General features: G+C 39.2%; 3 protein-coding genes across 3 annotated transcripts; 2 read left to right on the plus strand and 1 right to left on the minus strand.

The window, feature by feature from the left end:
- Positions 1–1,782: 1,782 nt before the first annotated feature.
- Positions 1,783–9,732, minus strand: LOC140370676 (transmembrane protein 255B). The gene is made up of 9 exons (XM_072457880.1): positions 9,637–9,732; positions 8,622–8,761; positions 7,983–8,045; positions 7,433–7,522; positions 6,965–7,045; positions 6,808–6,893; positions 6,575–6,734; positions 3,331–3,435; positions 1,783–1,958 (listed from the first exon to the last, which is right to left on the minus strand). The coding sequence occupies exons 1-9, from the start codon at positions 9,698–9,700 to the stop codon at positions 1,836–1,838; spliced, it is 912 nt and encodes a 303-aa protein (XP_072313981.1). The 5' UTR covers positions 9,701–9,732; the 3' UTR covers positions 1,783–1,835.
- Positions 9,733–10,656: 924 nt separating this feature from the next.
- Positions 10,657–12,003, plus strand: rnf7 (ring finger protein 7). Its single transcript, XM_072461801.1, has 3 exons — positions 10,657–10,917; positions 11,016–11,063; positions 11,591–12,003. The coding sequence occupies exons 1-3, from the start codon at positions 10,752–10,754 to the stop codon at positions 11,707–11,709; spliced, it is 333 nt and encodes a 110-aa protein (XP_072317902.1). The 5' UTR covers positions 10,657–10,751; the 3' UTR covers positions 11,710–12,003.
- A 460-nt stretch (positions 12,004–12,463) lies between these two features.
- On the plus strand, positions 12,464–16,523 carry grk7b (G protein-coupled receptor kinase 7b). Its single transcript, XM_072461802.1, has 4 exons — positions 12,464–13,155; positions 13,233–13,670; positions 15,156–15,430; positions 15,520–16,523. The coding sequence occupies exons 1-4, from the start codon at positions 12,565–12,567 to the stop codon at positions 15,845–15,847; spliced, it is 1,632 nt and encodes a 543-aa protein (XP_072317903.1). The 5' UTR covers positions 12,464–12,564; the 3' UTR covers positions 15,848–16,523.
- Positions 16,524–17,130: the final 607 nt, after the last annotated feature.

The raw sequence follows: 17,130 nt of genomic DNA on the forward strand, positions 1-17,130 counted from the left end.
TTCCTGGGGCTCAGACTTGTGCAGTATAAGGTTCTTTATTGACTGCAGGTTCCAGGTTTGGTGCCGCCTGCCACTTCCTGACACTATTATAGAAGTTACAGTTTAATAGGAAGATTTATACCACATTCTATTTGCTGGGACAGAAAATTGGATCATTCGATTGTAATCTGTGAACAAGAATCCATTATTCAAACAGCACAAAACCTATGTGCACGTGGAACGTTATCTGTACATCTAATGGCAGTGGATGTACTGAGGGTGCATTTACTGAAGACACAGGTTTATTTGTTAGTGTTGGGCCCTCTCGCTGTGGTCTGGACATGTCACAGTCTTCATAGTAACGGTGGAGCCACAAGCATGTTTTTCATCTGCTCACTGTTCCTCTTAAACCACACCGGCTCCTCCTGCTGTGACACAGACTCAGATGTAGAATAGCATCGAAAAGGCTTATCATATGACACATTTACTCCGCTGATATTGTTTGTTGTGTTCTGACAAAACCAAAATCAAGTTGAACAGACAAAGCACAGTCGGCCATTCTTCACATAAAAAAAATGTTTATTTCACTGTACACAATTCTTTTTTTCAGACAGATTTTTATACAGGTAGATACTCCATTTGTGGGTATTATAATTTAGTTTGTGATTGCATCAGAGAGACCCAGAAGTGACACACAATAATGTGCACTAGACTGTGATTGGACCCTCGGGCTTGTGAGTGTTTTAAAATAATATGGTTCAAATGTGCACGGTAAAAAAAATGGAGGACTGTGGTTTCCCTCTGCAGCGGTCACTTATCTCCTCAGTATTCTGCATCTTTCACTGTGGTGTCGTCTGATCCACTCGAATCACACACTCTCACCAGATAAAATCAGGATTTGATTTATACTCCAGTCAACACATGGCATTTCAAAGAGAAAAGGTCTTTATGTTTCTAGTTTGCACATTAGTCAAGCCAGAGAGCGGGTTAAATTGTAAAACCAAAACAAGACACACACTATGTAAAAAGACATATTTGCATTATTTAGGGCTAAATAAAGCAGGTTCTATCAAGTGTAATGTATTCTATACTTAGTACATTGACATTTTAGGCAAAGCATGTTTATTTTTAGTCTTAATAGGTCTAGTGTGTTTTTCTTGATTATTTTTGATAACATTCTTGTACTTTGCTGTTTGATGTATAAAAGAATTGCCCCAAAAGCAAAGCTCAAGACTGAACTTCAGCTCACGAATTACAATTATAGTAAAAACGTATTATCCATGCCGCTCGGTGGTCATGTCAGCCTCCATGTGCAGCCAACCACAGCGCCGTGACTTCAAATCCGGCTCAGATTATTTGCTGCATGTCCTTCCCGCTCTCCATTTCCCATTACACTGTCCTGTCCAATAAAGCCTATACGGGCCAAAACATCTGTTCAAAACTATTATTATCCCTTTATTTGCAAACAAAAATAAATCTGGTACCAATTCCTCAACTCTTTTCTTAGTTAATTTGGAAGTGTTTAATGAGGAGAAATTACCCTGTTTTTCCCACAGAGCTGAATGGATTTTCCCATCAAGTTAGTGCCAGACCCACACTCCCTCTGCCATGTGCTCCCTTAAACACTGATTGAAAAAAGTGTGTCACATTAAGAGCATACTTGCAAGTATATTAGTTCTGGATTCAAGCAACACCGGGAAACAGCACAATCAACTTTATTTTTTGTGTGCAATTAAAGGCAATACATCCAACAGATATACAAACATTCTTAAAAAACATTCTTAAATTGATGTATGATTTATCTGTAAATACTATAAACAGTGACCCACAATATATCCTGTCATATTTGTGTTGTCTTATGCTCGGTAGGACAGGGGGGCGAAGGGAAGTGGAAAGCTCTGGGACACACTGGAGGCGTGTGGTGCTGATGCTGCGACTGGGGATGAGGATGAAGAAGAGGCCATGTACATTGATGCGCCCTGAAAAAAAGACCAGAGAAAAAAAGTCAAATTACAGTTGCAAAACGAACTAGCTTTTACAGTTCCACTAGCTTTATGGTATTTTCAATCAAGCCTGGTCAGAGTTTATTGCACAGGGAAATGCCACATTCCTAGTCTTAACCATGTGGCTTTTTCTAATTAGATTATCCATACAAACATACATTTTAGAGGATTTTTTTTACAAACCAGACTAAAACTGTAAACTCATATCGTCACAAAGGCGCCGGTCCAGCTGGCAGCCCGGTGTAAACGCTCCGCTCTTTTCTCACACTTTTTTCACACTTATTGTGCTTTATCTTTTGTATTTTGTAAAAAAAAAATCTACTTTACTTGTACAATAGGCCCACGTGCTGGAATCGCTTTAATGTAACTTGTTTTTGACTTTGTTCGGCTGGATTATTGAGTGTTTTCGTCGTGATGTGCGCTAGCTCTGAGCTAGCCCCCGGCCCTCCCGCGCCCTCCGGCCGTCCTGACGTACAGTATGCCGCCGGTACACGTTTATATAAAAGAGGAACTTCATGAATGATCGGGACACGCACTGGAATCGCTTTAATTCAACTTGTTTTGACTTTGTTCGGCTGGATTGAGTGTTTTCGTGTCATCGCGATGTGCCCTGGCTCCGAGCCCCTCCGGCCCCCCTGCGCCCCCCGGCCGGCGCCGTACCGCGTTTACACAAAGGAGGAACTCATGAAACTGCGGAGAACAGTCGTCTTACCCGGAGATCGTCACGTTATCCCGGCGGACATCCTGAGATTTTTATAAGAGATCTTCTACTGAGAGTGTTTTTCAAACTTCCTATAAGTTATTTGTTCTTTTCTTCTGTATCTACCTCTGTATCTACCTGCGTTGCATCAATGGAATTTCCCCATGTGGGACAATAAAGGATTATCTTATCTTATCTTATATGTGCATGCAGAAAAACAGACATTTTATAATTTACTTGAACTGTTCTAAGACAAACAACAGCACCTTCTGGCTTTATATTTGAACCAATAGAAAGAAACTAATTAAAAATCAAATAAACAAATAAATGCATTTATAGTAATAGTATAATAAATGCCCTTAAAATATGTATTTATTATTATTCATTTTGTTTTCATATACAATGTGTTATGAAATACCTACTGTTTTGTCCCTAAAATTCAAATTACAAGTCTAATGTTACGTCATATACTTGATTAACATTTTTCTATGCTCAAAAGCCAACTCTTTCGATTCTAAACCTCAGATATCACGTGCTATTATTATTGCTCATCTCAAGTGTACTATATGAACATGCAGCATTAGGCAATCAGCAATGAGATGAACATATTGAAGTGAACACAAAGACTGCACAAAACTGGACACTGACAGGGTGGAGCTGAGGGCCGATGTGAGCGCTGGCATCCATCAGCAGAGGAGCAGTGGGAGAGTACGGCCCTGTCCCGGTGGGCTCAGACCCTGGGCCGGGACCCCTCTGAAACACAAACACAGATGTGATAGCACACGGGGTGGTCCTGGGCGTTCTCCTTCTTTACCCTACAGCAGATTCATCATATAGTGTATTTAAATTAAAACGTAAAGATAAAACAGAGAAACCTGATAAGGATGTAGACATAACTTTAGGGCAGCTCACACAATTTAAGTAAATATAGCACCTTTTAATGTCATATAACAGGTGAAAAGGCATATCCGGAACTGAAATTCTTATCTATTCTTATCCAAGATCTTGTTTTGCGTTTAGGCTCAAAAGCCATCACAAGCATTGGCTCTTACAATTCAAAAGTTTTTTTTCCAGCTTACTCCAAATTCAAACACTTTTCCAACCTTGAAAACAACCCAAATTTGTGCTGCACGGTAGCCAGGCTCCATGTGCTGCGCCGCACGTTCAATTACCGCACTATAAAGCGCACTTAAAAACCTTTAATTTTCTCAATAAACAACAGTGCGCCTCATAATCCAGTGCACCTTATGTAAGGTTGAGCTTTCGCCTGATGCGCCTTATATATGAAAAATTATAAAAAATAGACCATTCATTGACAGTGCACTACCTTATAATAGAGTGAGCCAAAAATACGGTACGTCTCAAACATTTTGCTAAAAGTCCGTTCCTCTCTCATCCCCTTTTCATGCTACACTAGCCTGTCGAATAAAGTCTACAGGCCAAAAAAAAAATCCTTTTAGAAATCCGAAAGCAAGAAACATATCAAATTCCATCTTTTTCAAAGATTGTAAGAACACATACAAAATGGATTTAAAGACCAGAGGCAAATTAATCCACTGGCATCTTAATCTAGAACATATTGAAAAGCATGTTGCAGTTTGAATAATAAGCAAAACAGATAATTTGCTTAAATCTTTTGCAGTTGTTTTCCTGTTATGTTCTGCTCCAGCTCAGAGGTTTAGGTTTTTGTGGCGATCTATGAAACCTCACTACACATGTATCCCTCCGCCTTCACGCCTTTGTGGCACTGGGACCAGTTCAGTGCTGCCACTTACCATTAAAGCCATGTGTGTTGTGGTCAGGATTTGGGTGGTCTGCCATCCAGAACCACTGCTGGCTAAAAGGCTATACATTTTACAAACTGCTATCTCAATTTGCTGGTTGTTGTGTTGTATGTCATAAAGTGTGGCTAGAGCACGGAAAACAAAAAGAATCTGACAGGAGTCAGGACTGATATAGGAACTGAAGGATATTTTGGGGGATTTAGATTTGGATTCACATTTGTTACAAAGTTCAAGGTTTAGGGTTAACATTTTTAAATATTATTTTTATACCAATATTTCTGTCTACAGTAGCTTATCTTTTATATATCACTAACCAGCAGGAGACACTGATCATCTGAAATCAGGGCATTATTAACCAAAAGCAGTGAGTTATGGATCCCAGGCAGTGAATTACAGCCCGGGGGTCATTCAGAATCTGGACCTTTTGTTCAGGCATATGATAAGTAATGAAAAACCTTTGGCTGTGTATTATTTTACTTCCACAGATAGAATGTCCTAGCTGTATAGACGAAACTGTACTCCAGTATTATGAGGTTGTTTTTCTACTTTTCACTGTGATATCCAAACCAACTGTTTATTTCAGATGGACAATTTTAACCACAGAAATGTCTCTAGTCTCGGTGTGAACCCGACAAGCCCCTGCCTCCATCTGATATCTGCTTAATGAGTACACTGCCTGTCCAAAAAAGCCTTTCGCTTTGATTACTGCACACATTTGTCAGATCTGTAGTAGATTAGTTTCTGCTTCTCATTAGATGTTTTCTCTGCTCGATGCCAATGATTTGACCCTTTTCAAACACACTGACATGACTTTTCCATGACCACAGGATTTGTCTTTCCACATGGTTGTTATAGAAATCAGAAGCAGCTCGCTGCATCAGTCGGGTTTAAATCCCATGTTGCAGTTGAAAGATCATCACCTGCAGCGGTTCTCCACTAGGAGGATAAGACTGTATTTACTTTAGTTTAATCCAAGTGGAAGTGTATGAAACCAAGTGTAAACAGGCTCAATATGCATTATGCATGGGACAAATGCATTTGACCCATCCTTCAATGCCACTGGGGCCACCCGTCAGAAGCAGTGGAGCGCCCGGGACGATCTCCAGGTCTCGGAGGGTTTAACCTATTGTGCATGTTTTGTGTTGATGGGGGAACCCGGAGCACCCGGAGGAAACCCACCCAGACATGGGGAGAAACATGCAAACTCAGCAGAGAAAGGACCTGGTCTGGCTTGGGACTCGAACCTGCGACCTTCTGCGATGTTTTAGTAGAATATTAAGTAGCTGGATAAATAACTATGAATAAACCAACTGAAGTTTGGAGTCAGAAACATCACAACAAACATTTTGATAGATGCTGACAAGAGTCTGTTCTTCACGAGCCATGATTAGGCCCCTATCATTTTCCTGGAAGCCCCCTACTATAAAATAGCGCTTTGGGGAATCGGCTCATCTTTAAAATGTAATGTGAATAAAGCAATAAACACAATTACTAACAGAAAAAGATTAATCTGTAGTCCTCTGGACTCTGTTTAAGAAAAACAAGACGTTTTGTCTCTCATCCAAAAGTCATTTTTAATCTGATTGAGAATAATTCTCAATGTCTTGTTTTTCTACAATGGAACACTGGACTAACACTGTTAGTAATGTATCCAGGGGTGTTCAGCTATAGCCCTGGGGCCAAACGCACCCCTCAGACCAGTTTATTTGGCTCTCAGGCTTCCAAGTGAATTGGCTCACATTATACTGAGACGTCTTTTTTACTGGAAGTTTCTACTACCTCAACCTTAACCATACTTTAACTGAGCTGGGATAATGGATGGACATTAGGCTTTGGATACATCCGGTGTGTTTACATTCATCTTGTCTCATGTCTGGTAAATAAATGAATAAAATAAAGGCTGTTGTTGCAAATTCAGATACAACGTTTTCTTTGAATGACTAACAGTGCTGACCAACTGTCTCCAATATGTGTTTTTTGATTTAAAAAAAAAAAAAGTTTGGACAGCCTTTTCTTACAGTGTAAATGTGCATAGTCATTGGAGTTATACATTGTATCGGACACCGACTACTAGATCATAACAGGATTTTTCACGATGTATCTTCTACCTTGTTCTTGAGGCTGCCTAGCACTGCCGTGGTCAGGATGCCCATGAAGAAAACCACCAGGTTAAGGCCCGTCAGGCTCCAGATGAGGAAGTACAAAATAAAAACATCATGGCAGCTTTGGACTCCCACAAACTCATAGTAGTTGTTCAGATATCCTCCACTAAAATCACACAAAGACAAACATAAGCTTTTACATGATTGGCGTATAACTGTATTTGAGTTCTCTGTCTTACGTAGCACAGCTGTAGAGGTCACAGCAATAGCAGGTCCCACTTCTGACAGTTAAATTACACGTTTCCTCCAAAGTCCAACATGAAACCTTAAAAGACAAATCAGATATTATCAAATTATCAGAGTAAAACTTACTTGCATGTAGTAGGTTGTACTTACTGTGGTGTAATAATGCTCATAGAGAAAACCATTTCCACTGCTGTAATACTGACACCTTCCTGCTCTTAATGGTCGCATGTCCTTGATTTAAAAAATATATACCGTATATAAACATCAAACTGGTTATAAAACATGCATACTGTATAATAGGGTACCATTGCACTTAAAACACATATGCTATACCTCAACAAATGGATAATATTTTCATGATATTATACAAACATTACTTAGTGTTTTAATATGTATTATCTTCATCATTGTGAGGTATAGATTAGATTATCTGTCTTCCAGGATGAACAAAATGTGGAAATATAAAGTCAAAAAAGCTGGACTGCTACAAGAACTCATCCTTTTAGACTGAGAGCTGAACCTGAGAGAATCAGGCAGCACTGTCCCGCACCAATGTGTAGATTTTTGTATTTTTGCATGATTGAAATTCTACCCAGATGTACCTGGAGATAAACTCACCATGTTAAAGGCGATGGCGGCTCCATCTATCATCAGGCACAAGAAAGATGTGATGATTCCAAAACTGAGGAAAACTATGGCTGCTGTTGTCTAGACACAAAGAAGATAAAACAAGAAATAGATACTGAGAATATTACTTTTTACTCATTAACCTGATTCAGAACATTGAGTGCACCTCAGGACAGTAACACAGACAAGAATGTGAAAAATACATTCCACTTAAAAGATCGCTCACCATATTAATAGCTCCACTGACATTATTTTATCGATAGATATACATACTTTAATGCTACTGTTAAAAAGTATATATTAACTTATTATTGATGAGAATAAATGTGAGAAATTGATTCCCACAATACAAAATGGCACTTATACGTGAAACAAAACATCTCTAGTTGTCACATTCTGGCTTTTCATAGAGCAGCATGGGACGTTTTATCAGATCAGGACTGGATGTGCATAAAAAAAACACAAAGGAAATGTGGTGTGGGGGACGCACAGGTGGATGTGTCAGAAGAACAGATGAAGGGAAATAAAGGGATATACGTACCAGATGCCTGCGGTTTTCCTCCAGGCCAAGTCCTAACAGCCCCAGGAAGGATCCCAGGGTCAGCTGTAAAGACACAATGCAAAGTGTGATTCAAAGCAAAGCAAGTATATTAACTCAGAATTAGGCCCTTCATTGTTGCAACTCCTCCAGAAAAAGTAATGATCTCAAATTTGATGAGACAGTGTCAGTACTATGTTGTCAGGTCTACCGTAAAGGAAAGCACACTGATTACTAATACATAACAGTAATGCATTATTAGAGAACCTTTCCTCCTTTCTTTGTACATTTTCATGGCTTTTCTGGGATTTCTATTATGACTATATGAACACTGACTTAAGATTCAGAAGAACATGAATTGGTTGAATACTATAGATCTGGCAACTTCATGATATGTATCAATTTTACATGCAGCAAAAGAGTGGAGCAAGGTTGTGGTTACGGGACTAAAGCCTTTCAGATTGACAGAGATTATTTATCACGCAACATACAGAATTATAGGGAATTATTTGGCTACAAACAAGGACCTAATGTGTAGTAACCAAATAAAGTATCAGTTAACATAAAACTCTCATTTATCAATTTGATATGAGGTGCTATGTTGTTCACATTGATTCATGAGAAACAGATGTTAGTACTCACAATAATCCCAGATGTGTAGCCAGAGACACTCACTGTCTCTGTCATGGTGGTTGTATATATTCCCAGGACCACCAGCAGCAGGGACAAACTGAGCATGCTCAGAACCAACCACAGCGCTCGCCCGAATATCACCATCAGCTCTGTCAACCACAAAAGAAGTAAAAACAAAATAAATCACCAGATGCTTTTCCGTGGTAGAAATAACAACTATAAAGTTTAGTCTGCTCTCAACTCTCAATATTTCAGCTGCTACTTCTTTGATTTCAGTGACAACAAAGTGGATTTATTTTGCATTAAGTTATCTTGATTGTATCGATTATAATGATGCATATTAAAAGCTTGCAAATGTAACTGCCCATAGCACACAACACCATTAACTGCTATTATGATACTAACCTGGTGTAAATAATCTAAATATACACATTGAAATAATTTTTTTATAATGCATCTTTGACAACGTTACAAAAGTACACCAAGCAGAAGAATGCAGATTTTAGTTTTTTAGTTTACAGAACCTACAACTCTCCAGCAATCAATGATAATAAAACATACAAAAGGGAAGGTCATGTATTAAACTTACCATATAGTTTCAAATAAACCATTATTAATACACCTCAAAATAACTATTTATTCTTTAAGTCTATAATTATTAACAATGAGATTTCAAAAGCAAAACTTAAGAAAACCTATAAATACTTTCTCTTTTATGAAAAAAATAAAAAAAACATGTATTAATTTATTTATTTATTGGTATTTATTTACTTATGCATTAACCTTTGCTTAACCGGGTAAGAACTCATTGAGATTGAGGTTGATCTGGGGCAAAATGAAAATATAACAGCACACAAAATGTTAAAACATTTACACATTCAAGAGACTTTTAAGAAAATAAAACAACAACAAAATATACATTTAAAAGCGGTGACTATTTTTGAAAGATTCCCTCTCCGTACATGTTTGTATATTACATTCTTATCACACTACCAGCAAATGTTAATTTAATTTGCATCTTTACCTTTTGCTTTGACTCTTGGAATCACTTTGTCTTTGCTCCCTGTTGCTGGGATTGTTGCAGTCATGATATATCCAAACACAGTGAACTTTTACTTCTTCTGTGCAGGGTCTGTGCCTTTGTCACATGAGGGCTGAGCTGCAGGAGTTCCCTCAGCTCCACAGTCTCCCTCCTCTGCTGCCGTCATGGAGCATGGGAAATATTAGTGTACAGCTGTTCATCACAATATAAGATCAACCATACTACAATGTGCATGACTATTAATCCACATATCATTATTTCATGCACCATACCAGTGAGTCCCAGAAGTTTGTATTCATGTTAATATTGTGACTACACCAGAAAGATAATCCTTTATTGTCCACACATGGGGAAATTTCATTGTTGCAACGCAGGTAGATACAGAGGAAAAGAACAGATAACTTACAGGAAGAAGAAAAAACACTCTTATAAACACAAACTCTATAAACAAAAACTCCTATTTCCCAACAAGGGATGGAGGGGAAAAATAAATAAAGATAAAAATAAAATATAAAGCTAAAAATAAAATAAAAACGAATATTAAAAAAACGATTTAAAAGTAAAAAAAAAAAAAACGGCTTAATAATGGAAACATATTGACGTCCTGTTAAAAAACGGAATAACTGAAGCCCTGCCTCGTCATAGTGACACCATTTTTTAAATAATAACATACGAAATTTCCCCATGTGTGGACAATAAAGGCACATCTTATCTTAAGTACACTGCAGGGGGCATACATAGGGGGTGGGTGAAAAGGGACATTTTCTGAACACTCAAGCCTCAGTTGCAGGACAATACAGGATTACTCAAACATACATGAATTAAACACAATACCACTTTAGAGGAATTAATGAGCAGAATATGTCCCGTGACTCTCGAAGAAGTGATAATAGATCCGTGGTAAATACAAAGTTTGACAACACTGCCCTCTATCGGCCAGAGTGCCACCGGCTGACTGCAGCCCACTGTCGCCTGAGCCGTGCACAGAAGCGGACAGTTAGCCCATAGCTCGTAGCTTCCTTTATCATCCATTTTGCTTAGCTTTAGCTGAGCGTGTAAAGCTAACGCTGGCTCGCCGAATTCACCGCGCTTCAGAGATGGAGGAGAGCGACGAGCCGGGGCTAGTCCTCTCCCACAACTCCTCTTCGGGCTCAAAGTCAGGCGGAGACAAGATGTTTTCGCTAAAAAAGTGGAATGCCGTGGCCATGTGGAGTTGGGACGTTGAATGTGATACGTGTGCCATTTGTCGAGTTCAAGTAATGGGTAGGTCTTAAAGTGACAGCTTGATTAGCTTAGCCTGGCTAGTGGCTAAGTTAGCTCGTCCCGCTGTTAAAGTACTCCGTTTATGGTTTCATTTCCAGACGCTTGTCTCCGGTGTCAGGCTGAAAACAAACAAGAGGACTGTGTTGGTAAGGACACGTTTCACTTGCACCGCTCTCTGTCTGGCATTGCTTTAAAAACATTAGCTTTAACTGAACATTAGCTAGATCATGCTGGCAATATGTAGGTTATAACGTTATAATCGTGTATGTTTGTAGGCTATATTATAACATTAGACATGTATGTGAAAAACGATGGGCAAGCTTTAATAAATGCCTCTTATGATTTATTATTATTATTATTATTATTATTATTATTATGACTGTGTTAATGCAGTTACCTTTGTCACTATAATGTATTATGCATGGGAGAATGTGAAATGTAATTGTGTCCCCTGATGTTGTATATATATTTTTATCAACTGTATTGTGTGTGTGTTTTTAACATTGTAAAGCACTTTGAATTGTGTTTTGTACGAATTGTGCTCTACAAATACATTTGATATTAATATATATATATATATATATATATATATATATATATATATATATATATATATATATATATATATATATATATATATTATATATATTTATTTGATGATGTTTTGTTTCAGTGGTATGGGGAGAATGCAACCACTCCTTTCACAACTGCTGCATGTCTCTTTGGGTGAAGCAGAACAATCGTTGCCCTCTCTGCCAACAGGATTGGGTTGTTCAGAGAATTGGAAAATAAACTGCAGCTACAGCTAATGATCTGAATAACCTCATAGACTCTTGTGATTCTGACGACTGCATCACCAACAGGGGAATCACCAACACTACAAACTCTGCTCCTACTGTATGTCCAGTTGCATGTTCCAGGATTTCTAGTGGAAAATGGACAAAAAAATATCCGAGCGCCACAGACTGGAATTTATGGATTTTTGCTTAAGGTTAAATTCTAGCAGTGCTCGTATTCACAATGCTTTACAGGTCGATTTGTGTGTTTTCTGTAAGTGAATGTGTGTTAAAATAAAAATGTACAATGCTTATTCTGTTCAGTTAATATAACTACAAATTATTATTTGATTGTATATAAGTAATTCCGTTTCATCTCACATAATCAAAACTAAAAATAGTTTTCTTACAGTCTTGGTCTTTATGAGCGAAATAGTATTTCAAAAGTATAAGGAATTGAGCTCATCAGTTAGAGGTGAAGAATTGACACTTCCAACTAAATATTAGAAATCACAAATTTACCTATTCAACATTGATTTAAAAATGTAAGTCATGGCATGAAGATGATTTGTTAACCTACTTGGACATGGGTTTACTAACTACATGCAGTGATGGCAGTCAGGTTAAGAGCGCTCAGGCCCATTGAATTTCTAAATAAAGACTTCACAAATCCTCTTAAGTTCAAACCAGATAAGTTGCTTTCCCTAGTGCCGTCTACAAATCCCAGAGGATAGGTGCACACACTCATCAAGTCGAACGGGAGGAATCGTGAGGATACTGGTATTGTAGCTGAGCTTTGTACGTCTGTGCGTGTGAAAACTGATGTCTGAATGAGCCACTGCCTTCAGCCACGCCACAGGATACATCCAGCATGGGTGACCTGGGGGTCCTTGAGAACCTGGTGGCTAACACCGCGTACCTGAAGGCCCAGCAGGCAGACCGGTCTGAGCTGAAGAAACACAGGCTGAGCCTTTCTCTGCCCAAACCCAAGAGCCTGGTGTCTCAGGAAGCAGCGGTGAAGCAGTTTGAGTCGCTGTGTGAGCAGCAGCCCATTGGCAAAAAGCTGTTCCAGTTGTTCCTCACTTCTGATCCACAGTACTTGGCTGCTGCATGGTTCTTGGAAGAGTTGAGGGAGTGGTACTACGCTGAAGGTGTTAGCAGGAATCTGCTCCAGAAGAAAATCATTAACAAGTTTCGGCAGACTGGCTCCAGGTGTTTTCTGTCATTTCTAACTGGAGATGGAGCTGCAGCACTAAATAATCTTTCAGAAGACAACTTTGAAGAGGTCATTGAAACGATCAAAGATGCCACAACAGAATTCTTGAAAGAAAAGGCTTTTTTGGACTATCTGGAAAGCCCATTCTATTACAAGTTTCTCCAATGGAAAGAATATGAGAAACAACCAATTGGCAGCAAATACTTTTACGAGTTCCGAATTCTGGGGAGAGGTGGTTTTGGTGAGGTAAGTGCCAAACATTTTAAATAGTTTGAGTTGACCATTAATGCACGCAAATGAAAATGCCATATTCTGTCTCACAGGTCTGTGCAGTGCAGGTGAAATACACTGGTCAGATGTATGCCTGCAAGAAGCTTCACAAAAGATGTCTGAAAAAGAAAGGTGGTGAACGACTTGCCCTTCTAGAGAAGCAAATCTTGGAGAAGGTCAACAGTCCATTCGTTGTAAATCTTGCTTATGCTTATGAGACCAAGACCCACCTGTGCCTGGTCATGGACCTGATGAATGGAGGAGACCTCAAGTTTCACATCTATGATCTTGGGATGAGGGGTCTTCGAATGGACCGTCTTGTTTATTACACGGCTCAGATCACATGTGGGATGCTGCATCTTCATTCCATGAACATTGTTTATCGGGATATGAAGCCAGAAAATGTGCTCTTAGATGGAAAAGGACAGTGTCGCCTGTCAGACCTTGGGCTGGCTGTGGAGGTTCCAAAGGGAAAAACTGTCTGCCATAAGGTGAGTGACCTCTCAGCCGCTTTGCCTACACCACACAGGTTCTAGAAAGCCAGAGAAAGTCAACTGACTAAAATATCCCTCAATTAAAACTGAGGCTCATTAATTATTATTATTTTTTTTACATGTTAAAATGACCAAGGTGTTAAGCCAAACGGCACCAACCAGAGATTTATGACTTGGATAACAAAAGGCATACAAAGAAAAGAAAATGAAAAAGAAAATCAAATGAAAGAAAATCAAATGAAAAGCTTTGATATGTTGAAGGAGTCAAAACAGGACTTTTATAGGTACTTAAAAATTGTTAGAATCAAGATAACTCTTTGACGGAAATCTTTATCAAGGCATATAAAACAGAACTTTCAAGGGGAATAATATCAAAGGATATAAATGCATTAATGACCTGGGAGGAAAAAATGATTGGGAAAAAGAGTGTACTTTTGTTTTGCCGGATGAGGAGTTGGAAACCAGAAAATCTGATGTTTGGAGGAAATGTGTGTAAGTGCTGCTGTAAATGCTGTAAGAATGTCAAAGTGCTCACAACTCTGAGAGGCCCTGGATGCTGGAGAAGTTGTGGTTCCCAGGAGTCACACCATTATCATGTGTTCTGTTGCTCAAAAATACTGGACAGAAATGTACCGTACAAGGCTGTTTTTGACACCACCATCCCACTCAAATTCTGAACTATGCGCCCTGGCCTACCTTTGGAACATACTTCTGTCGGCCGGGAAACAGGCCATCACAGAAAAATGCATGACATAAACTGCACCGACGATTAAGGACTGGACCGAGACCATAACTGACATACGGAAAATAGACTTATAGACTCAACCTGGAATTGCATTACAAAGAGGCTGGACTAAATGGGACTTTTATTTAGAAGCTTGTGTGCCTTAACCTTTATTTTCTTGGGATTTCTTTCTCTTCTCAAAAAGGCTATTTTTAAATTGACCCAAACGTTTTTTCTCTGGCCCTGCTCTTTTTTAAACTGAAGCATGTCTTGGGTATAAATAAATGGCCTGCTGTCTGATTTACTAACATTGAGTGACAACAAGCTATACCCATCAAGTCTGGATTATTATGATTAATTATTATTATCATATATTTTTAATATAAATATAAAGAGTAAAGCTGCTGTTGGAAAGTTTGGAAAAGGTCCAAACCAGAGCTCCTGACAAACAGTAGATGGAGCATTGGTTGGGTCATGACAGTTTCCATTGCAGAGCTGAAGCCAATAAAAAGATTTAGAGACGTAATAATAATAAATAAATTAAAAGCAGAGTGCCTATAAAAGGCCTATTCATATTTAATTAATGATCGGCTTTTTCATTTTGTGTGTTTGAAGTACACACTGATCCCGATTCTTCCCAGAATGGTGATATGACTGAAAAGAAGTGGGCTATAGCTCTCCCTCTGCATCTGTACCTCTCAGTACAATGCCCTGTTTCATAAATATAATAAGCCTTTTTCCTTTCTCTGAACTGTCAGGCTGGAACCCCCGGTTACATGGCTCCAGAGATCCATAAGCAGGAGGACTACCGCACATCGGTGGACTGGTGGGCTCTGGGCTGCAGCATCTATGAGATGGTGGCGGCACGACTGCCTTTCAGAGACTTTAGAGAGAAGGTGCAGAACTCTGAGGTGTCTCGACGCACTCTTGAGGACACCCCCAAGTTTGAACACAAAAACTTTAATGCGCCCACCATAGACATTATCACCCGCTTTCTCAAGAAGAAGACAGACTATCGCCTTGGGTGCAACAGGTGAGCTTTTAAACACTGATTCAATATTACCACTTAAAAGGTTATTTGCAGATTTTTGGAGTAACAAAACAAGGTAATTTCATTTACAGAAGTGGAGATGATCCCCGTAAGCACGCTTTCTTCAAGGATATCAATTTTTATCGCCTGGAGGCAGGGTTGGTGGAGCCTCCCTGGGTGCCAAAGTCTAATGTAGTTTACGCCAAGGATACAGGTGAGTTCCAAGTCATCTCGGAGGAAGAAGACATGGCACTGAATGATAGAGATGAGAAATTCTTTAAGGAGTTCAGCACAGGTGCAGTGCCAGTGCGGTGGCAGAAGGAGATGATAGAGAGTGGAGTGTTTGATGAATTGAACTGCTTCCAGACAAATGGACATGGATTCGAGAAGGCAAAGTCCAGAACATGTGTCATGATGTAAATATCAAATACTGCAGCTTATGAATTAAGTGCCTGTCACGATCTAAAATATACTTCAACAAAACAACTTCAAACATATGAACACCACCAGCATAGTCGGTGTGAGTGGACACTGCATGGCTTCATACTTTGCGCTCTATTCCTGGGGAGACAGTTTCCATGACATCACTGTGCCAGTCGGACATACCTAAGTGTTAACATATGATTGTAAACACAGCATTGCGGTTGCTCGGGCATCAACACTATTATCACCCTCTGCAGCTGTGTGCCATAGTGGAAAAGAAGACCAAGAAGTCATTGTGTCTCATGCCTTTTGCTCATGTCAGTGGATTATCCAACACAACCTCAGTGCTATTGAGCTCTGTCAGTAATAGACCTTCGCCACCAGGTGTCACCAGAGACCGTTTATGTGCATTTCACAGCGTTAGTGACGCGGAGCTCGAGTCTTTATAATCAAAACAACTTGTGAAAGTTGAACAAGGAGATCTGGGAAGACACTTCATCATTTTACTTAATTTTCTACTTCGGTGGACCACTTAAATTAAGGTTAAATTACTTCATTAATGCCCCTGGAGGGAAATTAATCCTCTGCAAATTATCCTTGGGTTTCAGAGTGGTGAAAAATTAGCACTGGTGCCATGGCAATCAACAATTTAAATATTATATATTTTAGTTTAATCAATGAATAATCAGGAAAAGAAAAAAACATGAATCGAGCTTTGATACATTCCCCCATGTTAAAGCTTGACACATTGTATGTCAACATATGATCTGTGCTATTTTCATTTTTCCAACAAAAAGATGCTGTAAATGCTGAGCAGGGATATTGTAATAGAACCATGCAGTCTTAATGGTGTGTCACACTGCTAACCTGTGGGCTTGTTTTTGAAAATAATCTGTACTTTTGAATGTCCTGTTTATTTGAATGTAAACCTGTATAAGAATACAAATACAATTTATATTCACTCATATTAAAATATATTCTTTCTGGTGCTGCCTTTCTCCTGAGCTCTGATGGCTGCTTGTTAACGACCGAGTCTTCGGTGATGACACTGAATGTTTCAGGTGACAGCTCCGCAGCTATTTTGATGATCCTCATGTCGGTCGTCTCAAACCACAGATGTCATCTGTCATCAGCTGTTCCGGAAGCCCGGCTCAGGCGAAAATCACATGTATTAACCACAAGTTCAGCTGCAATGTCAGCCTGATCCTTAATTGTATCACTCAGTGAATCACTCCAAACACATTTGGGCAATTAGGGACACATAAACATGTGCTGCACTA

Source organism: Eucyclogobius newberryi, unplaced genomic scaffold (genome assembly GCF_026437365.1).
Source record: "Eucyclogobius newberryi isolate DKJ021-1_F unplaced genomic scaffold, fEucNew1.0.hap1 SCAF_10, whole genome shotgun sequence".
Lineage (NCBI taxonomy): Eukaryota > Metazoa > Chordata > Actinopteri > Gobiiformes > Gobiidae > Eucyclogobius > Eucyclogobius newberryi.